The sequence below is a fragment of the Prionailurus viverrinus genome, chromosome F1, assembly GCF_022837055.1.
Source record: "Prionailurus viverrinus isolate Anna chromosome F1, UM_Priviv_1.0, whole genome shotgun sequence".
Lineage (NCBI taxonomy): Eukaryota > Metazoa > Chordata > Mammalia > Carnivora > Felidae > Prionailurus > Prionailurus viverrinus.
Window position 1 is genome coordinate 64,772,130 of NC_062577.1, and position 20,168 is coordinate 64,792,297.

Consider the following 20,168-nt stretch of genomic DNA (forward strand, 5'->3'; position numbering starts at 1 on the left):
TCCCCCCTGCCACTGCCAGCACCTCCCGCCTGGGAGCCTTGGCGCCGACCTCCTGTGCCGCCCTGTGCACGTGCCACTCTTCCGGGAAGCGGCCCACACGTGCCGCCCCTCAGCTCAGTTCGCAGGCTGCCTACTTAATGGCACTTACCACTGGTGCTTTCAGCTCACTTAGCCGCTCGCCCTTTGGGGAACATTTATTGAGTGCCTACTGTATACCAAGGGGAACTGATGTTGAGCATATTACGTGATCCCTGCCTCCAGGGAGCCTACAGTGGGGGGGGGGGGGAGGGGGGAGGCAGAGATTAATCAAATGATCCCACAAACACCACATCACAGGGAGGACTGGTACCCTGAGGACCTTCTGCAGGTATCCCGGTGGATGAACACAGCTGGAATCAGTGCTGCACAACAGAGGGGAGCAAGAGAGGCGCTTCCCTGAGGACCGGATGTGAGGGACAAGTAGCAGCTAACAGGTGAGCGGAAGACAAGAGCACCGGATGTGCAAAGTCCCCGGGGTAGGAAGAAGTGTGGCTGGTAGGTGGATCTAGAGCCCAGGGTGACTAGAACGGAGTGACAGTGAATACAGTTCAAGGTGAGGCTGAAGACAGGCCAGGCCAGCAGAGCCCCTAAGGCCTGTGACAGTTCTGAGTCTGGTCCCAGAGCCATGGGGCACCCACGAAGACGTCCACACACAGGTAACTAACCACTGTCTATTCTGAGCAGCCGGTTGGAACAGGTGCCAGTGTGCAAGGAGGCCAGTTAGGCTGTTGCTGGAGTTCGCTGGGTTTGGGCTGCCTCTCGACTGCACAGTGTGTGCCCCAGACAGGGTGTGTGCCTGGAGGCCCTCTGCACGCGCACACACACACACACACACACACATACACACAGCCTTGGAGTGCGCAGAAAAGGAGCCCAATATACATCTTTGACATTAATCCGAAATCAGAGTTTTCCAGCAACATTCAACCCACCAGTTTATGTACAAAGGCCTTGGGGCCCTGGGGAGCAGCAGGTTGCGAAACGTACAAAAGGGAAGGCAGGCCTCCTGCTGACCGGTGTCTCCCACGATGGAACCCGGGATCCAGGCCCCGGTGTCCCGGACATTCGCTTCCTCTGTCAGGCGTGTTCGCGCTCACAGCCTGCCGGTCCTCTCCCCGCTCCTGGCAGGGTACAGCAGGCTCTGCCCCCAGCCCTGGGCCGCCAAGGGCAGGTACTGGCCTCTGCGCACCACCCCGACCCCTCAGCGGTCCTGGCGCCGAACTGGGGGTGACGGGGGATGCCGTACTGGGGGCAAGTCATAGTGTCCAGGGATGTGGCTGTTCTTTGGGGAGTCGTAGTGGCCAGGGGGCAGGCCCGGAGGCAGTGGGGGCTGGGAGCCCACAGAGTCTCCATCTGGGGACAGAGAAGGGACAGGGCGGGAGGTGGCTCCTCCCTCCTCACCCCTCGCCTCCCGTCCCCAGCCCCTCCTGCCCACAGACAGACGACGGACGGTGCCAGTTTGTGTATCTCCTCAGCTGCCGTCGGGAGGCCACCTTGACCTGCCCACCTCATAGGTTATGAGGACACTTTGTCCCCAACCTTGTTCCCCTCTTTTCTGGGTACCAACGCCACAAGTCAGGTGCTGTCGGACCATTTCAAATCCTCAGCCCTGGGAGGCAGGCCACCACTCACAGGCCCTCGGAGGCAACGTGACTTCCCAGACGTGATGCCTGTGCGAGCCCAGTCTGACCCCAAGGTCCACGCTCTTGGTGCTGCACCGGGCCCGCTCTGTGCTCTCTCCCCCCGACCCTTCTTTCTCCCTCCCTCGTCCTGCTTCCCTGTAGCCCCTGCCCCAGCGGAGAAGGGGGACTCACCATAGGTCAGAGGGCTGGGCCGTTCATAGGTGCCACTGTCTCTCTGTGGCTGGGGGTGTCGCCGCCTCTGGCTGTCCCGGAGTGGAGGGGGCTGCCTGGGGGGAGACCCTGAGGGGGGGCCTTTCATCTCCACATAGCTGCTCTCCCGGAGGCCCCCGAGGAGGCTGGGCAGGTCCCGGATGGTGGCGTAGGGGTTTTCGCTGCTCAGGGAAGCCACGCTGGCCCCCAGCCCCTCTTCGGAGATGGGCCCCAAGGAGAGGGGAAAGGAGTCAGGCTCTGTGGGCGCACTGGCGCCCAAACCCCAGCTCGGCCTCCTGCCTCACCCCTGCCCCCGTACCTTTACCAGAGAACGGGCCTGGGCCGTCGCTGCTACGGTAGCTGTGGCTGTAGCTCGGGCGGCCGCTACCTGCGCAGGGGGAGAGGGAGGCAATGAGCAGTCAGACCCCGCGCTCCTCCCCAGGCTCCCACCTGCCCCGGAACCAGAGCCCAGGACCCTTCTGCGGACACACAGGCTCCGAGGGAGCGGGGTGCTGGGCCGCACAAGCCCCCCTCTCCAGACGCCTCGGCCTCCAGGCTCCTACCCCTGTCCAGAGGCCCTGCAGGGGGCTCCCGGCGGTGCTTCCAGTCCGCAGGCAGGGTGCTGTGGTTATCCTGCCCGTGAGCGCCCCCTGGCCGCTCAGGGACCTGCAGGCTGCCGAAGAGCTGACTGCCCGGAAGCTGATAGGGGAGAGGCGGAAGGGGGAGAGAACACACAAGGATGGAGCTTTCCAGAGAAGTAGGTGTGCGCCGCACCCCCCCCCCCCCCCCCGCACCGCCCCGCCAACCGCGGTGCCTTCCCTCCCCCAGCACTGACCTTGTTCGGGGGCGGGGGTTTCGGTGAGCACTGTGACAGGGTGTGGTAGCTGGGGTTGGAGTAGTAGTGGCTGTAGCTGGGAGGGACATCTGCGCGAACAGACGGGGCGCATCGTGACCTGGCCGGTCAGCGAGAGGCCCGGGCCCGAGACAGTTGTTCTGTCCCGGCAGATCTGACCTCTCTTCTCCCCTCCAGCTCCCCGCTTCGCCTCTTCCGGGTCCAGGGAGGGACACGGGAGCCCCGCACCCCATCCGCCCGGAGCCCACGCGCCAGCCCCGCGTCTTGTCCCCCGCCCCCGGGCCAGCTCACCTGGCATGACGTACTCAGAGCCATCCAGCCGCCCGCTGCTGTAGGCCACGGCCAGGTGTTGGTGTGCCTTGCCTTTTTGCCAATGGCGGTAGCCGACGAACAGTGCCAGCAGGGCCACCACCAGGGACCCCAGCACCGCGATGCCAATCACTGCCCCCAGCGAGTTATAGGCCACCGGAGAGGTAGGCATCATGGTGAAGGGCTCCTGGCTTCCTAGGGGGATGGGGTGGCTGCTCAGCGCAGTCTTGGCTCTGCCCGTGAGCTGGGGGTGCCCGCATAGGACAGGCCCTGGGAGGGGGGCAGGGCCCATGAGGGGACCGGGTCCCGGTGCCCTGGGGACCATCGGGGCCAACAGGAGAACTCACCAATCCTGCAGGGGGCGCCGCTGTGCCCCGGGGGACACACACAGGCTCCCGTCTCCGGGTGGCACCTCTCTCCAGGACCACACTGGCAGGACTGGGAGCAGTTGGCACCGAACATCCCCGGAGAGCAGCCTGCGGGACAGGCAAGGAGCAGTGGGGTTGAGGGACCCAGATCTGCAGTGTCCGCCTTGGGCTTGGGGGCGGGGCGGGAGTTTCCTTCTCTGGGTACCTTCTAAGCAGAGGTATCCAGTCCAGCCTGGGGGACAGAAACAGCTCCCATCCTGGGGGTGGCAGGCCCCCCCCTGGCGGCACTGGCAGGGCTGGGCGCAGTTGGCTCCCCAGTGTCCTAGAGGGCACGCTGCAGGAGACAAGGTGGCTGTCCGGTGGGGCAGGGCCACCCCCGTCTGGATGAACCCTCAGCTCCCAGCTCCCTGAAATCTTCTCAGCCTTGGTCTCCCGGGGACACCAAGTTTTTGAACCGCAGCCGCACACCGATGAGTCACACATGCTTATCACGTGCCCAACTGCCTACTGGAACCTGCACTTGTCTATCTAGCAGCCATTTCAGACTCGCGGGGCCAGGGCCAGACAACCAAAGGCTTTCAAACTACCCTGCATTGCTTAGCTCTGGTTTCTTTTTTACGTCTTTATCATAAGAGAGAAGTAAACCCTTTGAGGCATAACTTCTGTGTGTGTGACACTAGCAGATAATCTAATGGTAGCCGGGACCGCATCCTATGGGAAACTCTTCCCCTAGATATGCCCCTCGCCCACCGCCACGCCTGCACCCCGCCTTTCTTGTGGCCACAGCTCCTCATTTCCCGTTTGCAACACTTGCTGTCTGTGGTTTGGGGGACTAACCTTTTCCGTGATGTTCTTTATATATTTATGGGGGGAGGAAGCCACATACAAATAAATATAAATTGAAAAGCGCAGAGGGGATAAAGGCACGTGCCCAAAACCAAGCTTGGGGTTCCCCCCATCCCGCGCCTGGTCGAGTAATGCCCTTCCCAGGCGTCCCGTGCGGAAGGGTGGGTGTTCCCTGAGCACGTGGAACAGGACCCGGCGTGTAGGGGACACCCGCTATGGATCTGTTCGCGTTGTTTACATAAGTTACCGAATCCAAGCGGGTGCAGAGGCTTTTACGCCCCGCAGCAGGGGAACAGGAGCCTCTGGCCCTCAGCCCGCCTCTCAGCACACACACGCAGTCCCCCACACAGGCCAGCACGTACGCTGGGAGCAGTCGGGGCCCGTCCAGCCAGCCAGACAGTAGCAGGTCCCATTCGAGGGATGGCAGGAGGAGTGGTTACCACACTTGCAGGGCACACAGCGTTTGCCATAGCGGCCAGGCTGGCAGGCTGTGGGAGTGGGAGAGAGACTGGCGGTGACTGGGGGGCAGGGGAGATCCCTCAGCCAGCCCTTGACCCACTATCTCCCTCCCTCCCTCCCACTGGAGCGGGGTAGTGGGGGCGGGGCTTCCGGCAACTGATGTTGCACCGCCCCCTACTGCTGTAAGCACCGCCCAAGTGCTTACAGGCCCCAGGTAGGGGGAAGGAAGGGGGGGCCTCACATCTCTGGCAGGAGGGGCCTCGGAACCCAGGCGCACACACGCAATTGCCGTTCTCGGGGATGCAGGTGCCCCCATTCTTGCAAGAGCAGGTGTTACTGCAGTTTGCCCCCCAGAAGCCTTCGGGGCAGGGCAGGTGGCAGCGGGTGCCTGTGGGAGAGAAGGGTAGGGTGAGCCCAGCCTGGGCCCCCGGTGTCCACAGGGGCTCTTCTGGACACACTTACTTAGGATGCATCCCCCAACTCCGCTGTGGGCCTGGGGCCTGGACACCTAGAATGCTCACCCGTCCAACCAGCCTGGCAACGGCAGCGTCCGTGAACGGGGTCACAGCCGTCAGCATGGTCACAGTCACAGCGACTGGCACAGCCTTCACCGAACTGTCCCTTCTTGGAGAGGGGGTGGGGTGGGGGCAGGCCAGTCAGCTGGCAGGGAGGAGGCTGCGACCCGCCATTCCCTGGGCAGACAGGCTGTTGAGTGCTTACCGGGCACGGGAGCTGGCAGTGGGCCCCCTGCCACCCAGGGGTGCAGGTACAGGCCCCGGTCTGGGGGCTGCAGGCTGCCTCGTGGGCGCACTGGCAGCTGGCGTTGCAACCGAAGCCCCAGGTTCCAGGTAAGCAGGGCACAGAGCAGTTACCAGGCTGCCAACCTGGAAGAAGAGCCCTGCAGGTAGGCCTAGGGCTCCAGCCCTCCCGGGGTAGCACACACCAGGCCTCAGCCGTGCCAGGCTCTGGGCTCCGAGCCGGGGGTGGGCTGGGGGCCCTCCGGGCCCACACGGGGGACCGGCATATACACTGGTAGAAGCCGGACAGAGGCAGAGCGGCCGCCGGCGGCGAGCCACCCCCTTGTGGGGCCTGCCTCTCCTGCAGAATGAGGGGAGCTGGCAGCGACCCAAGTGCTTACAGGCCCCACCAGGTAACTAAATGAGTTACACAGATCACGCGGCAGACTACGGGGAGGGCAGGCGACTGCAGACCGGAGGCTGGTTAAACATAACAAGAGAACCGCCCAAATAAAACACATCCGTGTTAGAATCCAGCCTAGAGGTGGCCAACGGGCCACCCGGGTAGGTCTCAGAAGTCCCTCCTGGCCCTGCCATCGCGCGGTTCTAGATGACAGAGGGTGAGGAATGCTCGCCGAGAGGGGCCTTCTGGCCTGGGCCTTAAGCGCAAGCAGGATTTTTGTGGTTGAAGAAAAACAAAGTGGATATTCCAGGAAGGAAGTAGGCTGGCTACTTTCCCACCGTCCAGCTGCTGCTACCCAGGGGCGCCGCCCTCACCCTGCAGCCCCGCCCCCGCCCCGGGCCCGCCTTCTCTCCCGTGGGCCCGCCCCCACGTCGCCCCTCCCCGGACACCCCACGCCCTCACCCTCCTTGCAGACGCAGGCGCCGTCGATGGGCGAGCAGGCCAGGGCGTTGTGGCAGGAGCAGCGTGCGGAGCAGTTGACTCCATAAGTGTCAGGCGGGCAGAGGCTGGCGCAGTGCGGGCCCTGAAAGCGGGGCCGGACTGTGAGCGGGCGGCCCGGCTCCGCCGCGCCGCGCCCCCGGGGCCCCGCCGGGCCGCGCCTCACCGTGTAGCCGGGCGCACAGCGGCACCGGCCGCTGTCGGGCTGGCACACGCCGCCGTGCAGGCAGAGGCAATGCTCCTGGCAGCCGGGCCCGTGCGTGTCCTGCGGGCAGCTCTCGTTGCAGTGCAGGCCGGCCCAGCCCGGCAGGCACGCGCACTCCCCGCTCATCGGGTGGCAGCTGCGGCGGGAGGGGCGGCGCCGTCAGAGCTGCGGGGTCCGCGCCCGGCCGCCCCCCCCCCACCGGCCCCTCCGCGCAGCGCGCGCGCTCGCGCGCGCGGGGGGCTTCGCGGAACCGGGGGCGGGGGGCGTTCCGAGCGCGCCCCCGCCCCCCTCCCCGAGGCCCCTCCCTCTGCCTTCTGCGACATCTGTCCCGCCCTGGGGCTTGGCCTGCCCCAGCCTCGGCACCCGTGAGCGCGGGCCCCGCGGCGCACCTGAGGCTGTGCTCTGGGTCGCAGGTGCACGGCTCCTGGCAGCTGAGGCCGTAGCGGCCGTCGGGGCAGAGGCGCTCGGTGCAGCGGTCCCCGGTGAAGCCGTGTTCGCACAGACACGCGCCGTTGGCCGGGAAGCAGCGGGCGCCGGGCGCGCAGTCGCACGTCTCCGCACAGTCCTGCCCGAAGCGGCCCACGGGGCACTCCTCACGGCACCTGGGCGCCAGCCGAGTGAGCCCCGGCGGCGGCGCCCACCCCCGCCCCACCCCCCACCCGCCCTCGCCGAAGCCACTCACCGATCCCCCGTGTAGCCCGGAGCGCAGCGACACTGCCCAGTGAAGCGGTCGCAGAGGCCACCATTGTGACAGCGACACTCTTGGGAGCAGTTGGGTCCGTGGAAGCCCTCGAGGCAGGGCAGGGAGCAGATGATGCCCTGGAGAGGCAGAAGGTGGACAGAGCCCTGGGTGCCTGCCACTCCCCCTGGGCACAGGGCCCCTTCATACCCCCCCCCAACTTCAAACCTCCGCAGGGTCCCCAGAGCCCACCCCCTTCCCAGGCATCCTCCTCCCAGTCCTGCCCAGAACCACCCCATACCCCCGCCCCAGCCTACCATCCACCCATGCGGGCAGCTGCAGGAGCCCTGGGAGGCCTGGAAGACGCCCCCGTTGTGGCAAGGATAGGTGCTGGGGCAGAAGAAGCCCACGGTGCCCGGGACACAGGGTATCTCACAGCTGCTGGGTAAAGCGGTCGAGGTCAGTGTGCACACAAGCAGCCCGCGCCCCGGCTGGGCCTCCCAGGGCTGGCCGCCTGCACGCCTCTCTCAGGGCAAGTCCTGAATTCCGGGCTCTGGTCCCTGCTGGGGACTGCAGGAGTCAGAAAGCAAAGGTTTCCAGGAGGAGAGAAGTGGTGGGGACAGCCAGCACCACCAGATGGCAAGGGGAACAGCCTGTGCACTCCCCCCACCCCCGAGCACCTCTGTTCCGGGCCCCAGACGGCTCCCCTCCCCGGCTCCTCTGAGGCCGGACCCTTCTTGACCTCTGCCTGGTGCACATCTCCCCACTCTGCCTCCACCTCCTTGCGACAGGCCGACAGGCCACCTGGGACCCTGTGTCAGCCCCACCTCACAACATGTTCGCACACACACAGGTTCGGGCTGTCTTCACAGCAAGCCTCCCGGGTGGAGGACACTGTTCCCGCTTCACAGACCGGCACAAGCCCATGAGGGGTCGATCTGCTCAAGGTCGCTCAGCTAGCAGGCGGCAGAGCTGGGCGAGGAACTTGGCCTCTGCATCCCATCCCGTTTGGGAGCCTGAGTCCCCTCGGATCCCTGTGTATGCTCGTGGGGCCCTGTGGCTGTGACCCCATTATGCACCTGGCCCCAGTCCTCTCTGGGGGGCAGAAGCAGGCTCCGGTCTGGGGGTCACAGGGTGCTCCGTGGCACAGGCAGTGGAACTGGCAGGCGGGACCATAGTGGCCCGGGGAGCAGGGCTCCAGGCAGCGTGGGGGCTGCAGGCCGGGGGGGCAGGAGCACGCTCCACTCTTGGGGTCACAGGAGCTGCCGTTGCCACAGTGACAGGGCTTGTCACACTGCAGCCCCCACACTCCTGGGGCACACCCTGGGGGCGGGGAGGGTAGAAGGGAGTCACCAGGGGTCTCACCCCTCCCTAGCCTCCACTCAGCCCTGGGCTCTGTCCCCCAGCCCCCCATACCCGTGCCCTGTAGCACCCCCCCTCCCGAAAGGGCCGTGGCGGCTATGGGGCTCCTGTGGGTGACTGTCCCGGGGCGTGAGCACCCGTGGGTGGTAAGGAGGGCGCCGCCCGGGGTCCTGGGACCTGCGGTCACCGGCTACTCACCACTGGAACAGTCGTCACCCCTCCAGTTCTGCACACACTGGCACTGATTGGGTGCCACACAGCGGCCATGGACGCACTCCTGGTCACAGAGCGCTGGGGCAGAGACGAAGGAAGGGGTTTGTGCTTCCCCTGCCCCCACCCGCCCATCCTCCTCTTGGGGGGTGTCGCTGGGTGACACTCCTCCCTCCCATCCTTTTCTGCCCCGGGGCGACGGGGGGCGGGGGGGGGGGCAGGCTGACTCTCCCCAGAAGCACTAGCATTTTTCTGCCTCTGAGACGCAGAAGACAGGGGGCCAGGACTCAAGGCTCCCCAGCCCCTCTCTGTGACATTCTCCAAGCACCTTGTTGGGAAAAGGGACAGGGGCTCCTCAGGTAGGGACCAGACATGGATGCTGTGCAGAGGGGGTGGGCTGGGTGGGGGTTAGGCAGGACGGAGGGGGGTGGGGACAGGAGTTTGGGGGTGCAGGAGAGACTGGGCAGTGACAAGTCAGAGACAGACGGCAACAGACAGACAGGGATGAGAAGAGATAGCGATGGACCCAGACCCACAGTGACAGAGACAGAGAGAGGCTGCCCCGGGGCTCAGAGAGAAGGGGCGGGAGACACACGGGGTCAGCTGGAGACACAGGCAGCAAGTGGCGGCTGCCATCCCGGGAACACACCCGGGGCGGCAGGGGGGGACACGGCCCCCCAGGACTCACGGACACAGATCCCGCTGCTCTCATAGAAGCCCCGGCAGCACTGGAGTCGCTTCCTGTGGTCTGTCTTCACCACCTGGCGGTACACCGTCCTGTAGACAACCCTAGGAGACCGCGAGGCGGCCCTCAGCCCCCCTGCTGCGGCCGGGCTGTCCCCCGCCCCGCCCCGCCCCCGCCCACCACGTGGCACAGGGGCGGCAGGGGCACCGCTCGCCGCTCTGGGCCGGGGGAGCACAGAAGGAGCGTTCCCCCCAGGCCCCCCACCCGACCCCGCGGCGCACCCCACACCAGCCTCCCCAAGCCACGCCTTGAGTGCCTCTGCCTCCGAGTCTCCGAGGAGAGAATGAGGGTGTGCGGGGCGGGGTGGGCACTCACGTGGGCCGGGGGCAGGTGTGGGGGCTCTCCCAGGGCCGGTCGCAGGGCTCCGAGGGGAGCAGGCTGAAGGGGCGGGAGTGAGACTCCTTGGTGGTGGTGGTGAAGCTGCCGGACAGGGAGAGGAGGGGCGGGGGGGGGGTGGTTAAGGACAGGACGGGGTCAGAGCTGGAGTCAGGGGGGCCTGGAGGAGCAGAGAGCAGAACCAGGAGGGAGGGGAGGGCTGCAGAGGGGCAGGGAGGCTGGGAAGGAGAGGAGGAGGAGACCCGGGGAGCAGGCACCCCTCACCTTTCCCAGAAGCTGCAGGTGTTGGGGTCACTGGGGTTGAGGGCTCCAGCCAGCCGCAGGCTCAGGCCCAGGAGAAGGAGGGCACGCAGAGCTGGTGGCATTGCAGAGGCCAGGGGCAGAGCGGGGGACCGGCGCAGAGCCACAGCCTGGAGGACCAAGTGTCTGCAGAGGCGGCTGCCTCTTGTCCCCCTGCCTTCTCTTCTCTTCTCGTCACCCCTCCTTCTCTGCAGACCGTGCCCCCTCCCCGCCCCGCCCTCCCAGCACCCTTCACTCACACACCACCAGCCAGTGCCTCTTCCCGGGAAGGGGATCCTGCCTGGTATCTCTGAGCCCCAGCCCAGGGCACTTTGACCTTGGTACCAAGGTGTGAGGCCGGGGCCAGCGGGGAAGTCCGGGGGGAGGCCCACCTGGGCTCAGCTGGAGGAAGGACTTTCCAACAGCCAAGGTTCCGGAAGGGAGTCGGCCGCCTCAAGCGGGGGGCTTCCCGGCCCGCATGTGTGCAGGTGGAGAGCGGCCGCAGGAGGCGCGGGGCTGGGGCGGGACCGGGTGGCCCTGAAGGAGGCCCCTCCTGACCACGGGCGTGCGGGCACCTGCTCGCCCGGGCTCGCGGGAGCCAACTGTGTGCGTCTCTGCCCAGCTCCCCGCTCACAGACGACACATCAGGAGCTAGAAATCAGGCTTGGGGAATTACTTCCATGGGGGACATGGGCCAACACCACAGACCAGGGGCAGCCTCATCCGCACCCGCCAGAGGCACCTGTTAAACCCTGGCCAGGGCACCTCCGTACCCAGCTCCGGGGACTACTGCCCGAGGACGTCCCCAACCCGGCCTCGGACAGAAGAAGCCCCCACCTCCCTCTGGCCACCCCATTGGCCATCTGGAAACAGCTCCTCTCCGCCCCCTCCAACCCGGCCTCGCCCAGTGGGTGGGAAGCAGGTCAGGACCTCAGCAGGGTCTGTTCTGGCTCCTGAGCGGGGCTGAGCTCCTGAGCGGCCGCCCCCGCAGCCGGTTTCAGATTCTGGGTTCAGTGTTCCTACAACTTGTCCTGGCTCCTTGCTCTCTGCCTCCCCGAGGCGCCCACATCTGCTTATAATTTTCCCGAGAAGAGAGAAAGGCCATGGTTGCTGGCCCCTGGCCCCCCTGAGTATCTCTGGAATGCCTGCTGCCTGGCCCCACCCCATGCCCCCCACCCACACGCTCCCAGGGTCCCTGGGGCGGCAGCGCTCCAGCCCTCCAGGTCTGAGAGAGGTGCTCCCTGACTTAACCCCATGTTGCCCTCTGCTTCAGCCCCAAAATGCCTCCCGCTGTCTCTTGCCCCCCCCCATACCGCCTGCTGGCCCACGGGCTTTCCTCCCTTTGGTCCTCTGGCTGGTGGCCCTGTCACCGCTCCCCTGGGGCACGTGTCCACCCCTAGCCTTCTCTGTGCTCCCCCAACCATCCTCGGTCCTCCAGTAACTCACCAGGCCTCTATGGCCTCCTGCAGCCTGAGAAGCTCAGCTGAGCCAAGGGGCAGGGCGGCTAGGCCCTGGGCCCAGGGGCCTGGGGGGCGCCAGGGAGCGTCCTGGGGGATCCCAGCGCTCAGGATATGGAGCCTGAAAACAGGAAATAGAGCCTGGCTAGAATGTGTGATGTGGGGGAGGAGAGCAGGGTCATGGGCTCCCTCTTCCTGACACCCTGAATTCAGAAGGTGGGGTGCAGGGGGCAGGGCCAGAAGACTCTTTCTGTTAGGTTGTCTCTGAGCTGAGCACCGTGGTCCCCCTCTGAAGGGCTTCAGAGGAAACAGCCTGTCCTCAGAGAGCCTGGCCAGTCGGAAGTGTCCTTCAGACAGGGTCACCGGTCTGTCCCAGGGCACCCCCCACATCGTCCCTTCTCCCGCCACCCCCAAACTATCCCCTCCACCCTGCCCTGCACCGGCCACCTTCCCAGGTGTGGGGCCCACCTCCAGGGCCATCCCTGTCAGCACCCAGTTGACCCCTCCCTGCCTGGCCCTCCCTTGGCAGGGCCCCGAGCCGTCACACATCCCCCCTCTCCACCCCAAGGTCTTCTCCACGCTGACCTCTCCGTGGACCCTCACTGTCCTCACTGGGGCTCAGTCTGAATGGATTCAGGTCGTCACCCTGGCCCCTGGGTGAGCCTCACATCCAGACCCACAGGGACCCCCTCTCCTGGATCTGTCGCCAGAGCTCAAGGCTGCAGTGGGACCTACCCCGTGGAGACAGGTCAGAGCCCTGTGGACAGTCACTGCCTCCCAGACCAACTTCTAGAGGAAATGGTTCACCTGAGGGCTTCAGGAGGTGGGCAGGGGGCATGAGGAGGCCTGGGCCCTGACAACCAGAGATTAGCTGGCTGCAGGGGTGGGGGAGATTGTTTTCCCAGAGGGCCTCCGTTCCCGGAATGCAGGGGAGGCCCCAGCTGGTCAGCAGTGGGACTGGAGCCCGGGTGGGTCCACCACCAGTGGGTGGTCCGCAGGGAGGGAGGGTGGGGGATCCCGGCAGGGAAGAGAAGCGGTTGGCCTGAGGGACCTCAGCCCCTGAGGAGAGAAGGAACACAGGCCTGACCAGGAGCCCAGAGCCCCAGCCTGGTCCCCCAGCTTGTTTCCATCTGAGACTTTGTCCCCAAGGGGCTGGGGAAATTGAGGCCCTGGCCTGTCCTTCCCTAACACCCCCGGGCCCACCAGCATCGGGGCCCATGTGCCTGCACACACTCCCCTCCGGGGGGTTTGAACCAGACAGCTCTGACTCCCGTCCGGCCCCGTCCTGCCCCGGGGCCCACACTGCGGTCCCTGAGGGCGCCCCATTCCCCCTCCCTGTAGGCCCCCACCTGCCCTCACAAGAAGGCATCATCTACTGCGTGGAGAAAGGCAGGGAGCTGCGTATGAAATCCACAGTGGTGGGTGCAGTACGCCCTCTACAGGTGAGGACACAGGGCGGGTAAGTCCCCCACCCGGGGCCACACAGCCAGCAGGAGCAAAGACCCAGAGTGCGACAGCCTCCCCACCCCAACCACGCTTCCCATCAATCCGGCCCACCCGGGGAATCCCAGGGGCTTTGCATCTCTGTGTAACAGCCTCAGTTATGCAGAGGGGGAGCAGGGAGGGGGCGGGGGGGGGGAGGCGGAGGGGGGAGCTGCCACAAGGACAGACCAGAGGCGTGGGAACCGGGATGCATTTGCAGTCAGTCTTCTCTCCTCCACCTCGAGATGCAAGGCAGCTGGGTCTCCGGCCAGGCCCCGGCCCCCAGCCCCCAGCCGCAGCAGCCGGGTCCCCTCTGGTGGGGAGCCCTGCCCTCCTGGTGCCCCGGCCCCCTTAGCAGGAGGGAAATGACTCTGGGTCCGAGCTCCCTGTGGGCAGGAGGTGATCCGTTTCTGTAGGAGGAAGAGAGCAAGAGGGCTTCCTCGGGGCTCTTCTCCAGGAGGTGGGGCAGCGAAGGGTGCCCTCTGAGCTGGGTGATGAACGCCAGCTCTCAGTTCCCTGGTCTGTAAAATGCGGACGATAGCACCTCCCTTTGTAGGGCTGTCCCCAGGATTAATACAGGAGTTACGTTCGCCGTCACCAGGATGGCGGCCGGGGTCCGGGGTCTCCTGAGCCCATCCCCGTCCCCACCGCCCTTGGCGCCCTTGGCCCTTTGAGCATTAATTCCAAGAAAAGCCATTTCTTGTTTTTTGTTTGTTTGTTTTTTTTTCTGAAGAACCCCCAGGATGATCCGGGAATGGGGCCTTAGCTGCTGGCACAGAGAAGGGAAGTGGGGGTGGGGAGGGGCCAGACCCCCCACAAAACCTGATCCCTCAGAACCACGGGCTGCCCGCCAGGTATGTCTTGAAGCCAAAGGCGGCTGATGAGTTGGACCGCCTGGGTTCTGCTTCCCCCCAGCCCCCAGCGCCTTGCTGGGTCCCGGTGGCCCCTCCTCTCCTCTCCCTCTGTCTGTCCTCCCTCTCATCTTGGAATCCAAAGGTTCTAGGGCTTACAAGTTGTCACTTTTGAGCACATCGCTCGAGCCCCGTGGGCCTCCAGCCTCCATTTCCCCCTCTGTAAAATGGGAGAATAACCCCCACATCTCACGGGGTGCAGTGAGGGCTGGGACTGCTAGTTCCCGTGACCGCCCCGGAACAGAGCCTCAGACCAGAAGCAGCTCAGAGGACCTGCGCTGGTGCAGAAACAGAATCCCCCACGTTCTAGGCTCTCTGCCTCTTTTTGTTTCTGTCTTGTTCCTCATCAAAAACTCTTTGCTTTCTGCCTTTTTTTTTTTTTCTTCCTCCATCAGTTCCTTGGTCTGTGTCTTTCTGTCTCTCTCCTTCCTTTCCTATATCAAGGCCGTCGGGTACAGCACAGTCGTGCGGTGTGTTGACTGCACTAGGGAATCCATCCTGAGGTGTGGCGCGGGAGGGGAACTCGGGCCGCACTCGGCTCACCAGGCCGAGTGTCTTAGCTTGTGCCCGGGGCTGCCTTGCCCTGTGTCTCCCTTGTCTGTCTGTCTGTCTCCTTCCCCGTCTCTCTCTCTCTCTCTCTGTGCCGTTTCCAGATCTGTCTTTCCATGGAGACAGGGTCACTTAGTCCTCCCCGCTCGGCAGCTAGACCCCCGTCGGAAGACTCCTCCCTCCCTCTCCACGCAGGGACGCACCCTGACCCAGCTCCGGCAGCCTGGGCCGCTCTCTCCACGTCCGCGCACGTGCACACGCCTGCACACGCGAGCGCCCAGCCCCTCCCGCACCCAGCCAGGCCTTTTGCAGCCAGGAATGTCTGCCGGATGGAGGGACAGGAAGCCTGTGTGTGAGCCAGAGGCTGGGCGGGAAGGGGGCAGGGGTGAGGGGCCGGCCTGGTGTTCTCTGTGGCTCAGGAAACAGAAGCTAGAGGGTCCTCAGCCCGACCTGTTTACTCATCAGGAAATAGGGAAATTGCAGGGATTCTGAATCACCACGCACGCATCGCATCGCGTGCCTGCCGGAGGCCGGCGCCAGTGCGGTCCGGGCCCCTGCCGCCACCCGTGGGTGCCGGCGGCCACGCTCTGCAGCCACAGGCGGACGTGGGGGTCTCGGGCATCAGAGGCAACAAGGGAATTAGGATCTGCTTCAAAGAGCAAAGCACCGGCCCACCCGCTCACTGCCACCGCCAGACACCCTCAGAAAGCACAGCCCTGCTCCGGCCACTGCCCCTCTCCAGAGCCCTCTGTGGCTCCCCGCACCACACGAAAGGGCACCAGGAGCCAGGCCTGCCAGGGGCCCATCCTCACAGCCTCTCCCAGGATGCCCCCTCAGTGGCTGCAGGCTTCATACACTCCTCCCGCCCTCGGGCCCTCCTGCAGGCCCTCAGCCCAGCCACCACAGACCCCCCTGGCCCAGAGGAGCCCTGGGCTGCTCTCCCCGGAGGCCAGCTCCGCACGGACCAGCACTCCCCAGACCCCAGCCAAGGGCTCAGCACCGTGTCCCTCCTCCGGGGGCATGTGGGACTAAGCCAGGCCATCCCAGGAGTTCGCAGCCCCTGGAAACCTTCAGGGCTGATGGACCCATCAGGGATCAGCGTTGGGGCTGCGGGTCTGTGCTCTGGCTGCCCCACCAGGCTGGGGCACCCTCAGTCTTATTCCTCCGGGGCTGTTAGTGGTCAGACTGCCCCGATGTGCCCTCACAGCCCCCATGCCCCACTCCTGTTCTTATGAAGGTCGGTCTTCCCCGCTGGAATGGAGCTCCGTGGAGTCAGGGCGCTTTTCCGCGCCTGACAGAGGGGATGGCCCGATAAAGCCCGAGCCCAACTTCTGACTCCAGCAAGCCCTGACCTGACTCTGTGGGGCTCGGGGGCTGAGGGAGCCCCCTCAGAGGCTGCGGCTTCAACCCGGCTCACCGGCCAGAAGAACTGGTCCCCCCTTCCAGGGCCCTCGAAACCCAGGATTGGCAGGATGCCGGAAAGTGGGGTCCAGAAGGAGCCTCCACCCTTACAGAGGGGAAGGCGGCTCGGACCTGCCCTCCTGACCGCCGGCCTCTGAGTTCCTAAGGGACGAGTGCACAGTCGTGCGGGGCACTGAGTCGCCTGGAGAGCAGGGGGTGTGCCCACACGGCTGGACCCTAACCTTGTACCACGGGCCTCGGGACCCCGGGACAATGCCCCTCACTGTCCATCCGCACACCCCCTCTGAAACAGAGGGACTGGGCGCCCCCCATGCCTTATGTGGGGGTGGGGCAGAGGTGGGAGAGGGGACCCAGGAGGCCCCATGTCCCAGAGCTCCCTACACGCCATTTCTCTCTGGAGACCTTCACCTGCGCGCGTGGGGGCTGTAAGAGCCATCACCGGCCCAGATTAAATGTGCGCTCTGGGCTAGACGACCTCTCTCCATTCTCTCGGCAGTCCCAAAACGTAGGTGCTATCATGCTTCCCGTTCCAGAGATAAAGAAGCATCCCAGAGAAGTTAAGTCACTTGCCCCCGGTCACACAGCCAAGCGACGGCAGAGCAGGGGCCTGGACCAGGTCAATCGAACCCTGAAGCCTGTGCTGCCCCTTTACCGCCTCCCCCGTGATTTCTCTTTGGCCTTCTGACCCTGCTTCTCCTGTCTCCACCCCCTTTCTGCTCCTTCTCTAGGTGCGGTCTCCGTTTCCCTAAGTCTGCCCTTTCTCCCCTGTTTGCAGAAGCCTCTGCCTTTGCCTCTGTTTCCGTATTTTTGTCTCCTCCTAGCTCTGTTTTTGTCTTTGTCTCTCCTTCCCTGTCTCCCCTTCCTCCTGCTGGCTTCTCCCTGCCCGATTATGAGCCAGGAGTGGTGCGGACACCCTCCCCGAGCCGATGGCCAGCCCCTCCTGCCTCCAGGGAGACTGTTACTCAGTGCTTCCGAGGCCACTCAGAGGAGAGGCTGGGGAGCACAGTGGTGGAGGAGCAGCCCGGCCCCAGCACCCCTCCCCAGCACCCTCCCCAGCACCCCTCCCCAGCACCCTCCCCAGCACCCCTCCCCAGCACCCTCCCCAGCACCCCTCCCCAGCACCCTCCCCAGCACCCCTCCCCAGCACCCTCCCCAGCACCCCTCCCCAGCACCCTCCCTAGCACCCCTCCCCAGCACCCTCCCTAGCACCCCTCCCCAGCACCCCTCCCCAGTACCCCTCCCCAGCAGCTGCTGTGGTGGCAGCGGTAGGGAGGCAGACAGCAGCCCAGTGACCTCTATCTCTATCCAGGTTTCCGACCCATTCGATTCGTGGACTGCCTGGAGAGTCAAGTTTCCTCTTCTGGGAAAGTCTGATAGGGAGCGGGGTCAGGCAGGAGTGAAGGCACGGATGCCAGTGCTGGGTTTCATCTCCCGGTGAAGAGCGGGGGACAGAGAGGCCGGCCTGGCCTCCCACCCAGCTCCCAGGTGGCCAGCCCTCGCTGCACTGGTGAGTGCGCCATAGACTTCAGGAGGCCTCAGGACTGGGAGAGGAGCGGCAGGGGACAGATGACAGGAGACAGGACGGCGGCCCCCACCCTTGGTTCACACGTGCACACGCGCAGGCACTCCGTCACGCATTGGACTGGCGTGGTGTTCAGAAAACAGCTCCCTGTGCACACCGCTCCCCTGCCCAGCCCCCGCTGAGGCCAGGGGTGACAGCTGACCCCTTGCCCAATCCCGCCTGGGGAGGAGGTCTGGCTGAGCCTGGGAAACTCGGGGCCAGTACAGGCTGTTCCCATCCCTGGGGACTAGGGTCACAGCGCAGCAGCCCCGGGAGAGGCCACTCATAAAAGGTCAGGACAGGAGAGTGAGAATCCGGTGGGAGGCAGGAGATGGGGTGGGGCCGCCGGCTGGCTTCGCTGGGGTCCCCCTGTCTGGGCCCGACCACCCCCGCCCCCTCCCCAGCCTGCCACCCCAAATCATCTGCCAGCCCAGGCTTTTCTGACCATCTAGACGCTGGAGACCTTTGGCCAGCCTTCTGTGCTCAAAACCGGCAAAGCTGTGAGCCGCACACCTGGCCCTCCCCTCACCCCCCAACCTCCCCCGGGAGGCGCCAGCACCAACAATGGCCCAGACCAGGCGCGCCAGCGGAGCAGGAGACATGTTTTTGTTCCTCTGAGCCTCCCAACAACCGTGGTAGGCGCCGTGTCTTATGGTTCCCCGCTTAGACACGAGAAACTGAGGCACAGAGGGCCCACAGCCGGGAAGGGGCAGAGTGAACTAGAACCCCAGCAGCCTGGACTCCCAGATCTGGGGGCTCCCCTCGGCCAAGAAGAGGAGCCGGCACCCCATTCTCCGTCCAGCCCCGAGGGGGCCACGGGTTGGGGAGAGCGCCCGGCCCCACACGTCGCTGCAGGTCACTTACGTGCAGTCCCCCGGGGAGGGCGACCCCAGTGCCCTCGCCCCCTCCGCCGCCCCCACCCTCGCGCAGGGGTACCCGCAGTCCTTCCCCGGGGTAGGGGAGGTCGCGGAGCGGGTGGGGGCGCGCAGTCACTCACCTGCGTCGGACCCGGGCTGTCGCCGGCCTGGGGTGGGGACCGCCGGGCGGCCAGAAGGGGCCGGCGGGCCGGCGGGGAGGCGGGGCGTGCGGCCCGCGGGGCGGGGCGGGGCAGGAAGGGGGCGGGCCCCCGGGCCCCCGCGGGGCAGGAAGTGTTGAGGGGGCGCGGGGGAGGTGGGGGGAGCGGGCTAGGGAGGCTGCGGGCGCCAGGAGAGGGAGGTGCCGGGGAAGAGGACGCTGCGGGGGCTGGGGGGCTGGGGGGCTGGGGGGCGCTGACGGGGGGGGGGCGAGCCGGGGGAGGGGGCTGGGAACTCCAGGAGAGGGGCAGGCGGGCGGAGGGAGCCGGAGGGAGCGGGGTCGGGGTGGCAGCTTGGCCTGGAGCGGGCAGGGTGGGGAGGCGGGGTCCCCGGACCCGGGACCCCCGCCCTCCCCAGCTGCCGCAGGGCCCCGGCTTGCTCCGCCTCCCGCGCCCCAGCCTTCCAGTCTGCAAAGTGGGGCTGTGCAGGGGGCCAAAGAGCCCGTCTGCGGCGGGCAGCTTCCCTGGGCGGCCCGGCGACCGCGGGACCCGAGCCCGGCCGCAGCCCACTGTCCCCTCCTCCGCTTCCGCCCGAGCCACCCGGGCCGCGGCGACCCCCGGCCCAGCCGCCGCCCCAGCGCGGAGCCCGCCCGGTGCCGGGCGCCACCTGGCGGCCGCAGCGCGCACCCGCACCCCACCCTTCTTAGGGCCCCGGACCGCGGGCGTCTCTGAACCCACACAGACCATTTTTGTGGCAACTACGGTTTGCTTTCCTCCTCGCTAGCCCTTTGGGTGTACTGCGCCATCGAATCCCTAGCTCGAGGTCGGTTTCACTTACAGGATGAGACAGCTGCCCGCGCCTTAGGCTGCAGTCGTGGCGGCAGCAGGATTTGAACCGCGCTCTGGGCCCCGCCGGCTGCGCGGCATCCGGGCTAAACCACCGCCCGCCACAGAAAGAGCCCAGATAGCTCAGGGCGAGCGAGGCAGGAACACCCCTACACGGAGAGTTTTAAAAATCAGCTCTATTGGGGTATAGCTGACGTACAATAAAAAAATGGACCCACTCAAAAGTGTACAGTTCGATGATGCTTTTTAAGATTTTTTTTTAATTATGGAGAAATCTACATAACAAAGCTTACCATTTTAACCATTTCAAAGCGTACATTTCGGTGGCATAAGCTCATGCATATCGTGCGGCCACCATCGTCTCCATAAGGTTCTCATCACTCCAAACTCAGGCTCTGTCCCCAACGCCCCCCGCCCCCCGCCCCTGGTTACCGCTCTTCCACTTTCCGTGGCTGTGGATGTGACCACTCCGGGCGGTCATGTAAGTGGACCCGCACACACTGTCTGTCCTTTGGTGTCAGGCTTATTCACTGGTGTGAGGTCGTGGTCCGATGAATTTTGACAAATGTGGTTAACCTGTGTGACCACCACTCCAATCAAAGTATTTTTTAACTTTTATTTATTTTTAATGTTTTAATGTTTATTTTTGAGGAGGGAGGAGCAGAGAGAGAAGGAGACCCAGAATCCCAAGCGGGCTCCAGGCTCTGAGCTGTCAGCATAGAGCTGGATGCGGGGCTCGAACCCATGAACCGTGAGATCATGACCTGG

The 20,168-nt window shown here is 65.4% G+C and overlaps 1 protein-coding gene and 1 long non-coding RNA gene across 9 annotated transcripts; one reads left to right on the forward strand and one right to left on the reverse strand.

Annotated features, from left to right (window-relative positions):
• The first annotated feature begins 98 nt into the window (after window positions 1-98).
• Window positions 99-3,038, forward strand: LOC125155322 (uncharacterized). Its single transcript, XR_007148141.1, has 4 exons — window positions 99-244; window positions 337-473; window positions 2,314-2,628; window positions 2,902-3,038. It is a non-coding gene; the product is annotated as an uncharacterized LOC125155322 (long non-coding RNA).
• PEAR1 (platelet endothelial aggregation receptor 1) lies at window positions 925-18,557 on the reverse strand. Of its 8 annotated transcripts, none has more exons than XM_047840528.1 (24): window positions 13,289-16,972; window positions 11,607-11,738; window positions 10,146-10,291; window positions 9,861-9,965; window positions 9,489-9,589; window positions 8,789-8,881; window positions 8,308-8,551; window positions 7,546-7,669; window positions 7,232-7,368; window positions 6,939-7,151; window positions 6,511-6,685; window positions 6,309-6,429; window positions 5,427-5,590; window positions 5,228-5,330; window positions 4,948-5,094; window positions 4,610-4,735; window positions 3,607-3,735; window positions 3,381-3,509; window positions 3,016-3,228; window positions 2,707-2,795; window positions 2,435-2,570; window positions 2,191-2,259; window positions 1,854-2,087; window positions 925-1,392 (listed from the first exon to the last, which is right to left on the reverse strand). In XM_047840528.1, exons 3-24 carry the CDS (start codon window positions 10,244-10,246, stop codon window positions 1,241-1,243), a joined length of 3,105 nt encoding a protein of 1,034 aa, XP_047696484.1. In that variant the 5' UTR covers window positions 10,247-10,291; window positions 11,607-11,738; window positions 13,289-16,972; the 3' UTR covers window positions 925-1,240. The 8 variants fall into 8 exon arrangements, with proteins under 8 accessions (XP_047696484.1, XP_047696483.1, XP_047696479.1 ...); XM_047840527.1 differs by having other exon boundaries at window positions 10,146-10,307; XM_047840523.1 differs by having other exon boundaries at window positions 10,146-10,811.
• Between the last annotated feature and the right edge of the window lie 1,611 nt (window positions 18,558-20,168).

Coding starts and splice junctions, on each gene's coding strand:
- PEAR1 (XM_047840529.1), bottom strand. CDS start 10,246: ATGCCACCAGCTCTGCGTGCCCTCCTTCTCCTGGGCCTGAGCCTGCGG. Junction 9,966..10,145: donor ACCTGCAGCTTCTGGGAAAG/GTGAGGGGTGCC, acceptor CCTGTCCGGCAG/CTTCACCACCACCACCAAGG. Junction 5,095..5,227: donor TTGCCAGGCTGGTTGGACGG/GTGAGCATTCTA, acceptor TCTCTCCCACAG/GCACCCGCTGCCACCTGCCC.